Source organism: Astatotilapia calliptera, chromosome 18 (genome assembly GCF_964374335.1).
Source record: "Astatotilapia calliptera chromosome 18, fAstCal68.1, whole genome shotgun sequence".
NCBI classification, from domain to species: domain Eukaryota; kingdom Metazoa; phylum Chordata; class Actinopteri; order Cichliformes; family Cichlidae; genus Astatotilapia; species Astatotilapia calliptera.
Window position 1 is genome coordinate 2,439,434 of NC_137439.1, and position 11,129 is coordinate 2,450,562.

General features: G+C 44.8%; 1 protein-coding gene and 1 long non-coding RNA gene across 3 annotated transcripts; one reads left to right on the forward strand and one right to left on the reverse strand.

Moving 5' to 3' along the window:
• Positions 1-241: 241 nt before the first annotated feature.
• Positions 242-6,261, reverse strand: LOC113010235 (uncharacterized). Of its 2 annotated transcripts, XM_026149220.2 has the most exons (3): positions 5,995-6,261; positions 4,707-5,003; positions 242-2,398 (listed from the first exon to the last, which is right to left on the reverse strand). In XM_026149220.2, exons 1-3 carry the CDS (start codon positions 6,119-6,121, stop codon positions 1,095-1,097), a joined length of 1,728 nt encoding a protein of 575 aa, XP_026005005.1. In that variant the 5' UTR covers positions 6,122-6,261; the 3' UTR covers positions 242-1,094. The 2 variants fall into 2 exon arrangements, with proteins under 2 accessions (XP_026005005.1, XP_026005006.1); XM_026149221.2 differs by lacking the exon at positions 4,707-5,003.
• Positions 6,262-9,408: 3,147 nt separating this feature from the next.
• Positions 9,409-10,548, forward strand: LOC145421667 (uncharacterized). Its single transcript, XR_013903021.1, has 2 exons — positions 9,409-10,032; positions 10,152-10,548. It is a non-coding gene; the product is annotated as an uncharacterized LOC145421667 (long non-coding RNA).
• The last annotated feature ends 581 nt before the right edge of the window (positions 10,549-11,129 follow it).

The window sequence follows — 11,129 nt, forward strand, 5'->3', positions numbered from 1 at the left end:
TATCTAAGGGGAATTAATCTATTTTAGTCTGACCCCAGTCCCATCCGCTAACATGGAGGAGGCGGGGTTTATGACCTATACTGCAGCCAGACACCAGGGGGCGATAGAGACGTTTTGTTTTGTTTTCTACAGTCATGGTCGAACCTGCTCCTGATTAAAAGTTTTTTTTCTCAAACACAACTCGTTAATTTTGCTCCGTGTGGAGGGAGGAGAATGCTGTAACTATAGCGACAAACATTACTTCACTTGCACCAAACAGTTTAATAAAATGTTTAAATTGTATATTTGAATTAAACATTCAGACATTTACTCCTCGCAGCTAAAGTCATGCACTGATCTCAAACACTGAAACAAGTCTCTTATAAAAACCTTCAAATTTTAAACGTTCCCAGGAAACATGAAGACGTTCTGCATGAATGCCACGGCTTCTAAGCGCTGAGCGTTCACTGCAGGCCGCACGCTGTGGTGAGATCTAATAAACTTATAAAGCATATTGATGACATGGAGCAGAGCCGCAGGAAGCACCAAGGAATAAAGGTGACCACAGAAGAAGTTCTGGGAAAGAAGAGTGAAGATTAGTGAGCAGCAGTGGTGTCACGTCAGCAGCAGGTGGGCCGTTTGCTCCGAGCGCGCTGATGGATGGAGACAGGAGCTGAAATGTGTCTCTGTGGAGAAACTGGAGGTGTGGTATCACATACAGATACAGAGCTGCTTGCACCACAGGTGTCTCTAAGTAATGCAGCAATGATGTAAAGTGCGACTTTCTTCAGGGACTTTTAAATAAGCGAGGACGTGCAGACAGCATACTGGATTTTTGGAGTAACGACCCCAACAATGTTAAAGGTGGGCCTGTCAGGTGGGAGGAGCCAAGAACATGCAGGTGACGGAGACTGAAATGTGGTGACTCCTAACAGGCAAAGCTACAGTACACAGCAAAATAACCTAAACAGTGGAATAAACACAGGTAACAGAATAACAGAGGCTCACAGCAGCCTTACTGTGGGATATCTCACACACGCCTGCTGTACAGTTTCCGATGCTCTCTGTGTGACGGCGAGCTCACACATCACAAACAGATGTTTAAATCCAGACGTTTATCGGGCCTGGTCTGCCGGGTAATTCTCCCCCACAGGTGCTTCCGGGCTTTGTTTCCGACCTCTGTGAGTCCTTGTGTGAATTTTCAGCTTGGATGGGTCTTTAAATCGTTTCTCGCAGGTGCTGCAGGAGTAAGGCTTCTCACCTGTGTGTGTCCGCATGTGATACAGCAAATGGATGTTCTGGATGAAACCTTTTCCACAGGTGTTACAGATGTACGGCTTCTCGCCCGTGTGGATCATCACGTGCTTCTTCAGCGCCGTCAGTTCGGTAAACCTTTTCCCGCAGGTGTTGCAGACGTACGGCCTCTCACCTGTGTGGGTTCTTATGTGGACCATCAGGCCTTTCCTAGAGCTGAGACTTTTCCCACAGGTTTGGCAGGTATAAAGTTTCTCCCCTGTGTGGACGGTCATGTGGTTTTTCAGCGCCGATAAGTCTGTGAATCTTTTCCCACAGGTGTTGCAAAGGCACGGCTTCTCACCTGTGTGAGTTCTCATGTGGACGTTCAGGTTACTCGGCTGACTGAAGGTTTTCTCGCACAGTTTGCAGGAATACGGCCTCTCGCCCGCGTGGGTGTTCGTGTGGACTTTGAGGTTGAAGCTACTGTTGAAATGCTTCCCGCACGCCTCGCAGGAATACGGCTTCTCACCTGTGTGGATTCTCATGTGGACCAACAAACTGTAGCTGCAGGTGAAATGTTTCCCGCAGGTTTCGCAGGAGTACGGCTTCTCGCCGGTGTGCGTTCTCATGTGGACGGTCAGATTGCTGCTTTGGCTGAACCCTTTCCCACACGTTGTGCAGGAGTACGGCCTCTCGCCCGTGTGGATCCTGTGATGTCGCTCCATCTGCGACTTGTGTTTGAAAACCTTTCCGCAGAAAGCGCATTTTACCGGCTTTTTACCTGCAACAGTGTTGCAGTTATCCACATCACTGTGACCTCTGTTTCTGAACTGTTTCTTCCCTCTTAGCTTGATACTCTTTCCTGACTCAACATTCCCGCTCCCTTCCCGATCTCGGCTCTCAGTTTCTTGAGAGCTGTGAGAGAGGAGCTGCTCACTGATTGGTTCTGATTCACTGTGGTCGCTTTCACCGTAAGTAAGAGTCACCATGAAGGTATCCGTCTCCTCCTTCAGTCCCAGCTGCTCTCCCTGCTGACTGCTGCACAGTTCCTCCTGCTCCTCTTTAATCTGTGGAGGTTCTGGTTCCTCCTGCTCCACACTGGAGCTCCTCTCCTGGTCACAGAGCTGCTGCTCAGGGAGAACCTCCTCCTCCTCCTCTTTACAGACGTGCTGCTGTGGGACGTCTGGAGGGACACAGAAAGGTTTGTAGTGTGATTACAGGAAAAGTAAAAATATTCTAGAATCTAATTGTGATTAGAGATGAAATGTCAGATTATTTGGATGCACCTGAGAAACAGCTGCTGAAGGCTGACAGAGTCCTTCAGCTCAGGGTGAGGAGAGCCCTTTTGTACATGGAGTAGTTTAGGGTCTTTTTTCCAGGTATTAATAAAAATATTTTGTTTTGCCCTAATTTAACCTCCTTGAATCATTCTTCCTTGCAACTTCCTGAGGAGTTTTGTAACATCATAAAAACATTTATCTCTTCATAAACGTTAAAATCAGAGACGCGCTAACTTGAGCCAGCTGTTAGCGCAGTGAGACGCTGGCTTCAGCTGTCTGCTGATGCACGTACTGATAAACTAGACACCTCAGTGTACAGAGACCCAAACATTAGGCTAAAAACATAGAACGCGTGTTTCCATCACTGGCTTATTTATTTTTAATGTGAAAGTGTTTCCTGTTATTTACAGTCTGGTTACTTTGTCCTGTCTCAGCTCCTCACACTGAGGTCTGTTATTAGAACAGGCCGACGCAGCTTTGCCTGCACCATTAAATAATATCGGTACAGGTTTTGGTGTGATAACTGTCACCATATCAGTGACACAGACATATCATCCTGTATTTACATTCCCTGTCTTCCCTTCCCAATATCGGCCACAAGCGCAGACATGCCGCAGAGAGCAGCAAGAAGCGGCTCCACCGAGCGTCGCTGGAGCGCTCGCTCGACCCAACATCTGCTTGGAAAATCAGTTTCAGTTTGATTGTGTGACAACAGTGAAGCTCTGTGGAGTCACAAAGGTTAAGGTACTTTAGTTACTGTGAAACTGAAGCTTTATGCACTTATTTTATACTTTTACTTAAATATTTCCATTGAAAACAGCCTCTGCTGATATTGTGCTGCATCACTGCAGATAAAGCTGTGTCACCATTATTACACTGTAATGATGCTGCTGGCACTTTGTGACAGTTGATTCCTGCTTTGACTCAGATCATCAGTAAGGATAGAAATGAATTTTCTATGTTGTCATAAAATCATCATCACACATTTTTTTCACTGTCGTGATAGAATCTGTTGTTTATGAGGCAGAAGAAGCATCTCACAGTAACGCGGCTCTGTCAGAGCCAAAGGGACCAAACCACAAACTGATAACATCAGATCCCCGTCAGCAGGCAGACTTTCACAGTAAAATGTTCATTTGTGGAGAAATAAGTGAAGCAGCTTTCAGGACGTGGAGCTGTGATGTGTGCTAAAGTCAGATTACTGTGCAAATGCACGTAAATCAAAATCAAATCAAAATCAAATCAAAAGGAAATTGTTAAAGTAAAAATATTATATTTAAACTTTTAATTTTTCCTGAATAAAGTTTTCTAGAGATTTGAAACAAGACTTTTTTGATTGACTAAGCAAAACTGATATTGGGTTTAAAAAAGCTAAAATCTTGTCCACTCTCTGCCATGTGTCTTATATGTGCTAGGAGGGTCTACTCTAAGGCTACGTTCACACTGCAGGCGAAAGCGCATCAAATCCGACTTTTCTGACCCTGTGCGACCCATATCTGATCACGCTTTGACAGCGTGAACGGCGCAAATCCGATATTTTCAAATCCGATCTGGGTCACTTTCGTATGTGCTACTGAAGCCGAGACATATCTGATGTTTTAGAAAGCGACTGCTGTTTGATGGTCACGTCGCATTAAATCCGTCTTTTTTACGTCACTGACACAAGACAGACGCCGATTATCAGCGCCGGAGAAGACATCGTGAACACTTCCTGTCCATCCAGTGAAACTGTTGGGAAGACAACGTTGGAGAAACGTGAACATTTTCTTTGTTCTGTATAATCTGCAGATTGTGACAGAAATCTGCAGCTATCCTTTGAAGCAGCGCTCCTCTGAAACAGCAATAAGGATCATTATTAGGCCAAATGTAAATAATAAAATAACTTTATAACTTAAAGCAAAATTGGGAAACGTAATATTAAAGGCCATCAGTCAAACAATACTGTTTACTCTGGGTGTAAACAGAGCGCGTTGTGTGTGACGTCTTCTTTTGCGCATGCGGCTGCTTTGAGCGTTCACACTAGAGCGCGTTTGCTGTTGCATTTTATTTGTAGTTTGAACAAGCAGACAGAAAAATCTGATTTGATTTAAAAATCGGAATTGAGCATTAAGACCTGCCGTGTGGACGTAGCCTTAGTTCGTACTCCTCACCCTGTGCTCCTACACATGTAAGACACACTCGCTTCATTAGGACCACCTCAGCTTCACACACCTATTCTGTGTAACTTGATTTCAGGTTTCCAGATGACATCCAACGGTCTGCACTGATGTCTGATGTCTCCCTCACACTGCATGGTATTTTTTTCCAAAACCAGTGTGAAGGTATCCGTCTCCTCCTCCAATCCCAGCTGCTCTCCCTGCTGACTGCTGCACAGTTCCTCCTGTTCCTCTTTAATCTGTGGAGCTTCTGGTTCCTCCTGGCCCACACTGGAGCTCCTCTCCTGGTCACAGAGCTGCTGCTCAGGGAGAACCTCCTCCTCCTCCTTACAGACATGCTGCTGTGAGACGTCTGGAGGCACAACAATATTTTTAAAAATGTAATAAATTAATCTAAAATAATTATAAAAGCAATTTCTTATTTTATGTACTAACACTTCGAATAAACGATGGAAAATGTCTTTGTTGTAGAAGGCAACGAGTAACAGTAATAACTGGAAAAAATACGACAAAGCTAAATGTCTCAAAATTAGACAAAAGAACAGATTTCAGTTACACAGAAAAAACAAAGAAGCAAAATAAAATAGAGCAGGTCTCGATTGAGAAAATGCTGTGGCTCCCTGACCAGGAGAGGGCGCTGCACGCCGAGAGCCGCGACCTGAGCGACCACACCAGTGTGAGCGGAATATTCATGTTTGTGTGGACAAAGGGCCTGACAGTGGGTGGAAAAACAAAACAAAACCAAAAATAAAGATTTTCCAGTAATTATTTTCGGTGTTCAAACTTCGTATCAAACGTTTTTAAGGCAGCGAGATGGTTGAGCAGAAACTGTTCTAAACATGTGATGACTTCAGCTGCAACGAGCCAGAACTGAAGCCTTTAAATGGTAAAGGTTTGCTGCTTTCTCTGCAAGCTGCTTTGTAACCCGCCTCCTCCTTCCAATAACATTTCCATGCTGTATGAAAACATCACGTGTTCCTGTTCCGCTCCATCGACCTCTGACTGCGCATGTGTACGCGGACAGTCGTGGACAATAATAAACGAATAAAGCCGCAGAGCTGAAATTTAAGTTCCGGCTCACAGGGACTGTTTCTCTGACTGAACAGATCCTGACTGAAGCAAACATAAACACGCGTCACACAGACAAACAACAATGAATGACATCAGACAGACTGCTAAAAACATTAATGCTGTCACGGCTGTCTTTGTCCAGCTGACATCACTTTCCCCTGACAGTGTCGTCACCTCTGTGAGATGAGCTCATGGCATTTGTATCTGTTTTCCTGGACTTTAATCCAACGCAGAGCTGTGATGAGAATGAGTCAGCTTCATGTGAGACTCACCTGTGCTGTGCGGCTTTATGTCGGGTTTCCAGGTGATGTCCAGCAGTCTGCGCTCATCCAGCTCTCCCTCTGCGGTTTCCGTTATCCTCTCCTTCTTAAACTCTGTCGCACACTCAGGAGAGGACATTTCTACTTCAACAGCTGAAATATTCCATCAGAGATACAAACACGGAAACATTTTCCTGTTTTTAGTTCTCAGGTCTTCGAGCTAACGCTAGATGCTAACGCTTTCATTGTTTACATCCGGCAGATGTCACACTCTGAGGTTCCGACGGTGATACTGTCGGACTTTGGTTCCGCTCTTTTCCCCGCAGGGTGCAGAAGTCCCAACTGCTCGGTGTTAGAAATAAAATCCCAGCAGCAGCTTTACACTAAACACAGATGTTATATCTGTATGTATATATGTGTTCAAATGTTATGATTTCAAACCAAATATAAAAGCTCCGTTTATGGAACTGGTGTGGGATGTTGAGGAGGAGTTAGGAGGAGTTATACTGTGGACTGCCAGTTGGCGCCGTATAGTTATTACATGAATTTGGTTTTTTAGAATTCTCAGGCTGGTTTCATAGATTAAAACTTCTCAGCTGGTTCCCCAGTCTCTGTGTCCTCCTCTGGTGTCTGTCCATCTGTTTGATAGCTGGTCTCCTGATGGAAAAGGAGCTCTCTTCCTTTCTTTTACAGACAGCAGACGTAAGATGTGTGTCAATGAGAGGGAGACGAGTGCAACGGTGAAGCTGTAAGGATCAGAGCTAGTAAAGGTGGATGAGTTTAAATTCCTGGGGTCAAATATTCAAAGCAATGGACAGAGAGGTGAAGAAGAGGGTGCAGGCAGGGTGGAGCAGGTGGAGATGAGTGTAAGGGGGACGTGTGGCAGTAGGACAGCAACAAGAGTAAAAGAGAAGGTTTATATGACGTTAGTGAGACCTGCTCTGACGGTTTGGAGGCGGCCGAGCTGGAGATGGCAGAGGCTCTTCACTGGGAGCGAGCAGGAGCACAGGATCAGCTAAAAGGAGGTGAAGAACTCCGTCAGCACAACACACCTGTTTTGTAGAGCAACATAACAACACTGACACATTTTAATCACACAAGAAAACAAACCAGCCACATGTTTTTGTCATATCAAACCACAATGACCACAAAATGATGACGTGGTTTGTAAACATTCTGCACACACACACACACACACACACACACACACACACACACACACACACACACACACACACACACACACACACACACACACACACACACCTCCTCCTCTGCTGCACCACCCCTCTGTGACCCTCCTCTGAGGTCTTTGTCTTCTCCAGCTGTTTGGCAGCTGATACCAAGTAACACAGGGACCAAACCAATACTTTGACCCTATGAAGGCGGCGTATGTGGGAGAGCAGCGTGTCGGGATGTCTGGGCTGAATCATGACCAATTTGTAATTTCTGATATTGAGGCTGGATTTTTGGGAAATGTGTTTTTTATGCAAATGTGTCTGTAAAGCACTTTGGATCAGCTGCTGTAGTCTGAATGTGACATAGGCTTTAAATAAAACAGACGTGACAGTCGACACAAAAAGGGTCAGATGTTTTCCACAGTGCTTGTTTGAGGTTTTTGTGTCATTAAAAAGAAAAAAGGTTTAACATAAATCAGTGGGCTCCATACTGAACTGAGAAGAAAGAAACTTCTTGTGCTGGTATTGATCTGATACCAGTATCTGGACTGCTACTATTGATATTTGCGCCTGTATCTGCTGGCAGCTCCATCTTCATCATCCTGTGTCCGGTGTATCCTCGGTCCCTGCTCTGCACATGTCAAACCGTCTCAGTGTGTCTCTAACTTTGTCTCCAAACTGCTCGACCTGATTCTGTTTAATCACGAGTCGTTTACAGCTACAGTAATGAGCAGTGCAGCCTGTAGGGGGCACTTCCACGCCTCACTGGATTTCAGACTGCTGCTAATGTGTTCAGAGAGGAACGTGGGCGGGAGAGGAATGCATGTTATCTTGACTGAGATATTTGAATGAAATCTTATCTTTATAGTGAGAGTGTAAAGATTAGATAAAGTGCGTGGGTTGTGAGCGTGTGTGTGTTTCAGAAAGAAAGACTTCCTGCGTGTTTGACGTGTCTCATCGCAGATCAAAGACACTTTTTATGAAGCGTTTGTAGAAGGAGGAGAGAGCACGCCCATGTCCTGCTGAAGGGATCAACAAGTGCTCTGACACATGAAACAACCAAACTCTCGTTAATGTTTCTGTGTGGCCTCTAACCGCCAGAACCACGGGACACACGTCAACCAGTCAGCTGACTCTGAGGGAGTCAGGTGGGAGACACCCACTACTGCTTAATTTAAAGATGACAACATCAAGCTATAGAAACAATGCAGCACGTGTACTGCAGTAAACCAGATGACTGATCTGTGCGTTCAGGGGCGACAGAACCTGGACCCGACGCTGCAGACCGGTTCCCCGTGCAGGGACAGAAGATCGTGGTCACTTCCTGTAAAATAACTTCATGACAGTTAAAATGGAAAAAGAAATCTCTGATCAGTTCACGGCGGCCTGCAGGGGCAGATGGAGGCTGTAACTCACTTTCCACTGAGATAAAGTCAAACCTCGGGGATATTTCCCTTTCCTGACTCCTTTTAGGTCAACTATTATTATCACATCAGGCACGATTTCCTTCAGCTGTGGCAGTTAAAAATAAGCCCGAGAGTGGTTTGTATTATCAGCCTCACAGATAATAAAACGCTCACGCAGGTGGAGCAGCTCCCACTGCTGTGGAGTCGCTGCAGTCTCCATCAGCGCTGCTCTTCATCTTTATTACAGGAATGTGATGATTTTAGGCATTTTAAAAAAGGGTAGAATCTAAGAAACCAGATACATCATCAATAATCATATCCAACCTTTTCTTTTTAGCTCTCATGATCCGCATAATCAATAAAAATAAAAAATTAAAGAAGCAACTTCAGACTCTTCACGCTTCGGTTTTTTGCTCTTTTGTTGGAAAATCTCCATTTTTGCAAAAAACATGCAAAACAGCATCAATATCAGGATCCGCACGAACCGTGGGAAGAGCCAAACCACACGAAAGCAACACAGAAAAGGTAAGGCACGCTTGTAATGTCAGTGGAGGCGTGAAAAATAAAAATGATAAGCGGCGGAAATTTAGTGTTTTAAATGAGTGAAGTGGAAAAATCTAGTCAGATACTTCATAACACCTGGGCCAGAAGTTGTACTGGACAAAACAGGCAAATGGTGATCACCTGCTTCAAAACACTGTGTGTGAATGATTTTATACAGCGTGGAGCTGTGAAGGAGCCACGCTAGCACTTTAACAGGATGCAAACACTTACTGTTGATTTGGCTCCTTTGTAACATGTAACCTGTATTTGTCTGTTAATAAAAGGTAACGTACACCTGGACCGGTGGTTGCAGGGTTAAAACCAAAGGCAAAATGATTCACACCTGCAGCCAGATTGGAAACACCTGTTAACCAATCATACTTATCTTTGGACTATAGAGGCCGGAGAACCCAGAGAGAACCCAGAGAGAACCTGGAGAGAACCTGCAAACAGGCTGAACGATCCAAACCCAGGACGTTGTTCTTGTGAGATGTCACTATCGCTGGATTCTGATTTGATTCATTTCTATGAACAAATAATTTTTGGATCCCGATGTGCATCCTTCTAGTTATTAAGGAAGGGCTGAAGTGAGGAAATAAGGAAGTGATGTTCTGGTTTTTCCATGTAAGAGAACTCTAACAATCTATTTCCAACAACATGAGGAACGTGAGCTTTCTACTCGAGGAACTTATTTTATTCAACAACCATCTCTGTCCCTGAAACCGCTCGTGTGCATTCATTAAACTTCACTGTGACACAGCACACCTGCTGCCCGTGTTAGGAGTTCCTTCCTGCAGGTCGGTGGGATTGATGTTGGAGTGAAAAAGGAAACCGCTCCATCGTTTGAGTGATAAAACCGCACGGCATCGTGGGTAAACAGGGGACACGTGAAGGCTTATCAGCTCAGCAGTTCGATCTGTCAGGTGGGGAGTGTTACTTTTAGTTTTGTGGGTTAACCAGACGGCAGCTGTGTGATAAGATACTGCAAACACTAACACGACTGTTTTCTTTTCATCTTAACGTCCTGACTCACAATTTACAGCTAACTGTTACTGGCCCACAGTTCACCAGTGCCTCCTGCAAAACACACCAGTAACACTGTGAACAGGATTCAAAGCTCTGCTGCATGAAGTGGTTTTCATTAAATCTCCCAAACACCTGCATCCCTCCTTTGTTCCTGTACTTTTGTGGGTCCAGAGCAGCGAGGTCTACAAAACCGATGAGCTTCACAGGAAAAGATCGCAATAATAAAATCGTTTTTGCACGTACTGTATACAAAAGATGGACGTGATTACTGCGGCATCACTCATTGATTTTGGGCCTCAACCTGAACATTTTGGCCAACTGAGCTGAAAGCATGCTAACGCTCATTAGCATTGTTAGCACTGACTATAAAGACGGTAATTAAATTAATAAAAAATTGAATTTCACTCAGAGAAGCTGGAGCTCAGACGTCTTGGCCGGCCTGTTATTCCCATTAAACTCACAGCAGCCATATTATTGGTCACATGACTCATTAAAATCTCCAACAGCACAAACGTGTCCAGTTCAGGGGTGCAGTTAGCAGCTACAGCCGCCTGCGTTGGTTAAACTGAAGCTTGGCAGCCCGATGGTTCTCTGTTTGGTTTTGTGGCGTTGAAGCTTCAAGGTTCTTTGTCTTTATTTGCCTTTGCAGCCACAAAACAAAAAATGTCCACCTCAGAAGTTGGAGCTGGAGGCTGGGGCTCATGTTCTGTGGTGCTGTTATTTTTACTCCGAGTTTCAGTCAGTGTCCTTATATTTAGTTATTTTTCCGTCTTCATTATCACGGAGTTTGGTTTGGGCTGAATCGCTCGAGTTTTTTTCCCACTTTGCTAGGTCAGCAAATCCTGCCCCAAGAATAAACATGTAGTTTAGTCACAGTGACACATTAATGTAAAAATACTGCATTTTGTGCAGCAGTGAAGCTGTTCCACATTTAGCAGCCAGACTGGGCCGTCTCCGACTTCCCTATTGTGTCCGTCAGCTCCAAGCCGACTGT